General features: G+C 39.5%; 1 protein-coding gene and 1 non-coding gene across 2 annotated transcripts; one reads left to right on the forward strand and one right to left on the reverse strand.

The window, feature by feature from the left end:
- The first annotated feature begins 758 nt into the window (after nucleotides 1-758).
- mustn1b (musculoskeletal, embryonic nuclear protein 1b) lies at nucleotides 759-1,837 on the forward strand. Its single transcript, XM_015041849.1, has 3 exons — nucleotides 759-869; nucleotides 958-1,081; nucleotides 1,661-1,837. The coding sequence occupies exons 1-3, from the start codon at nucleotides 861-863 to the stop codon at nucleotides 1,774-1,776; spliced, it is 249 nt and encodes an 82-aa protein (XP_014897335.1). The 5' UTR covers nucleotides 759-860; the 3' UTR covers nucleotides 1,777-1,837.
- trnae-cuc (transfer RNA glutamic acid (anticodon CUC)) lies at nucleotides 1,444-1,515 on the reverse strand. The gene has a single exon. It is a non-coding gene; the product is annotated as a tRNA-Glu (tRNA).
- Nucleotides 1,838-3,830: the final 1,993 nt, after the last annotated feature.

Consider the following 3,830-nt stretch of genomic DNA (forward strand, 5'->3'; position numbering starts at 1 on the left):
TGATAAAAGTAATTTTTGTAAACAAAATGAAAAAGATATTACCCCCTTTCTATGGCTGAAAAATGATTGAAGCAAAGAAAATTAAAAAAAAAATCACTTTTGGCAAAGAATGACTTAAGCCATTATTTTAGGAAGGTGATGATGTGAATGTGTGCTCATTTTCCGTTCTGTCACATTGCCGCATCAAGTGTGTAATTTAAAAAAAGCATTGAGTCAGTTTGCCCACCGTCGTATGGGCGACACCTTTATACCATAAAATACTGACTGGAGTAATTACTAATATTATTTGAACAGTTTGCTCAGTCTTTTTCCTTTTTAAGCTTTGACTTACACAATCATTAAAACCCGTTTCATACGTACAAATAACGTTCGTAAAACTATATCCTTGCCGCCTGTAAATGTAATCTGAAAGCTGGTAAATTTTCCCTTAAAACTGTTCCAACAGTTAAGCCCCCATTTTGTTGGTTCCTGTGTCAACCGTCTGGACTTGCTTTTCACAAACTCCCACACCCAAAATGGAATTAATCGTGGATTAGATCAAGTTGTGGGAATCCCTCTGAAGCAAGGAAGTGATCCTGGGCGGCGGCGAATCCTCTTCGTTTTTTTTTTCTTTTCCGTTCCAGTCGCGTCTCGAATAATCAGCTGTCGGCCTGTGAGCCTTTTGGGAGACCCATTCCAGCTGTACCATCCGTCACGTCACTCCTAATAATACACACTGACAACAATGTTTGGAGGGTCTGCCTGACTCACGGGGTGAGGACCAGGACTATATATAATGTCAGGCTTGCTAGCAGAGAAGGCACACACACAGCAAAACAACAATCAGCCCATCAGAACAAACTCTTGAAGCAGTAATAACCATGTCACAGGTAGGTTATGTCAGATGTTTTGTTTGTTTTGCAGGCTCTTGCTTCCCTACAGAATTCAACATTACGTTCTTGCTGTTGCACTATTTAGTCAGGCGAGGTGAAAAAGAAGAAGCGGCCACCGATAAAGGAGGAGGACTTGAAAGGAGCTCGCAGTAAACTGGGCCTGAAGGGCGAGGTCAAAAGTAAGACCTATGAGGTCATGGTGGAGTGTGGTAAGTACCGTCTTTCAATAAAGTAGTTTCACTCTGACACTGAAACATCAGGAAATTAGTGCAGTCTTTAAAAAAAAACTTAAAAAATAGCTATTCCTCTCTTAGATAAGTGCTTGGTCCAAAAAGTGTACAGTGTTTGTTTTGTACAAAGTTTGCCTGTAAAGCTTAAAGATCAAGACAAGACAGTGAGAAATGAGCAGTATGAAACATTAACTTGTGAAAGTGGAAAAGTGGAAATAAAGTACTGTAGATAGATTAATTTGTGTATGCCTTAGTGTCGTTAAACTGAGAATATCCATATATATATCCATATATATTTGTCAGAATAAAACTAACAAAATGAAGAAAAAAAAAAAAAGAAGTTCCCTGACCGGGAATCGAACCCGGGCCGCGGCGGTGAGAGCGCCGAATCCTAACCACTAGACCACCAGGGAGATGTGGCAATAGAATGATTACATCAAATATGAGTGTAACAGTAGCATATTTTTATTTTCTACAGTCGTCATCGTGTTTAATTGCGGTGGGCAGTCGCTGGGTTTAGGTACTTGTTTTTAATAATGTCTGTTTTCCTGTGTTCAGAGCGTATGGGGAAGGTGGCTCCATCTGTGTTCAGTGGCGTCAGGACGGGCACAGAGACGGTTCTTGCTCAGCCTGCTGCTCCGAAGGATCCTTCAGCCAGTGTGTTCGGCAAATAGTCACCGAAGTAAAAAAAAAAAAAATGTCGCTTTCACAGTCATTAACAGGACGGTGGTAAATGTAAAGTGTATATTTGTGAAGCTTAAGGGGGACGAATAAGCTAGTTTTGCTCTGACATTGTATTTTGATGTGGATGTTTGTTATGTTGTACTTTTTTGTATTTGCCCATCTGTTCGAATAAATATTCTTTCCTTTGTTTAAACGTATTGAAAACGTTTGAATTTCCAAAAATGTTTCTTACTGTTATGTGCTTTTTCAAAATTTTCTCTAAATTTTTAATAACCGTGTTACTTGAACAACACAACTGAACAGTTTTGATTAAAAGACACGGTTTGTTTTTTAAAACCAATATAAATGCAAAAAATGTATAAAACCAATGCTTTTTTTTTTGCACGTAGGTGTCCATTTAACTGCCAGACTATGCTGTCAGAAGCTTTATATTCTCTGCACAGTGAGCAAATAAAGGTTTAAAGTACCTTACCGCCTAAGCATGAAGACCAAACCTGTCAAGTCTGCTCTGACTAACAGTGGATTCTGGCTTCCTTTCATAGGTTCTGGTCGGAAAAGGAAGGCTTGATTGGACTACAGGTGTGAATATTTGGTTCTTATGCACCAAGGATTCTGTGGAGCCATTTGTGTATTAAAGGGAGTTGTTCTTGAATGCCAAAGAGGGCAGATTTGATAAGTTGTGGAGTGAGGAAGAAACACCTTGATAGTCTGCCCTGGTGTTTATGTGACACCGTAGAGGTCTGTGCTAGAGCAGATTGACCAACCTCATGAGACTACGCAGATATCCTCAAGCAGAAGAGGGGTGATATTCTAAAAATGTACATTGCAGGCTTTTGAATCGCAGAAAAAACACGTTATAGCAACTTTTCAAGCACTTTTGGATTTAGATAGCAAACCAGTTTGCCAGACACACTTTGACTCCGTATCATTAGTCAAAAGAGTTGATAATGTCTGTGTTTTGCTTCGAGTGGGCCTATCTGAGGTAATGTTGCTGCCTGCTCCGGAGCAAAAAGGCCCTTTTTGTTTCAGTGTGTGCAACGCAACACACTGCCAATACGGAGGAAACATTTTCTCGACAGCAACCTCGCAATTAGCCTTAGCATTCGAACGTACAGCAGTGACGAGATTCCTGGTGATGAAGGGGAACACAGAAGTGTATTTATTCATTCTTTTTTTTTTCTTTTTAGTTTCATTTTTGCTTCAATCGTAAAACCCATAAAAATTGTAAAATAACACGGCAGCTGTTATTTCTGCCGTGTTATTTGGGTGAGTTTCCCCAAATTCACCGCTTAATGAATTTGGGAAACTAGTGTCAACAGAGACATACCGTGCCATGAAACTGACTCGCCAGATGAAAAACAGAGCCCTGTGCCAGTTCAAATACAGATACAGCTCTCAGAAAATCAGAGTTCCAGCTCGAAAGTCACACAGAGCTTGCTTTGGACCTACGGCAAGAAAACAGTTTGGTTATGTTTTAAGGTGTGCAAGAAGCACACCGATACTCAAAGTCTTAAGTGGTAATTTGCACAGAGTGATGATTATATTTTCGACTTAAATTGTTTGATGTTTATTTCCAGTGCCGGAAATTGGCAGACATAAAACATGGGGGTGGGACAAAGTACACAGTATTTCAACATAGCACTCACTCACCTTGTTTTTGCAGGGATAACCGAGCTGCAGCACAGATACCTCACTGTGGCGCGGCATGGATGTGTTAGTTACATCACACACTTATCTCATACACTAAATACAGTCATAATTGTTAGTGCGTGTATTGTTTTTCTTCTATATTTTTCAGCTACAGCTTTCTAGCTAGTTTTATTTTCTTTTTTTTTTTTTTTTTTTGGTTTTTCTTTTTGCCAAATGTAAGTTTAGTCACAGGTTGGGTTTGAATGGAAGCATTCAGATATCCACACCTTTTTTTTTTCCTTTTTTCTTCTCCTTCTTCTTCTTTCAGCTTTATAAGTACCGTGTTTGTACCTCCAGGTCTCAGTGGTGGGAAGTAACGAAGTACAAGTACTTCGTTACTGTACTTAAGTACAGT

This window comes from Poecilia latipinna, unplaced genomic scaffold (assembly GCF_001443285.1).
Source record: "Poecilia latipinna isolate Pla-1442-1.1 unplaced genomic scaffold, P_latipinna-1.0 Scaffold572, whole genome shotgun sequence".
NCBI classification, from domain to species: Eukaryota; Metazoa; Chordata; class Actinopteri; order Cyprinodontiformes; family Poeciliidae; genus Poecilia; species Poecilia latipinna.

Coding starts and splice junctions, on each gene's coding strand:
- mustn1b (XM_015041849.1), top strand. Junction 1,082..1,660: donor TGAGGTCATGGTGGAGTGTG/GTAAGTACCGTC, acceptor TCCTGTGTTCAG/AGCGTATGGGGAAGGTGGCT.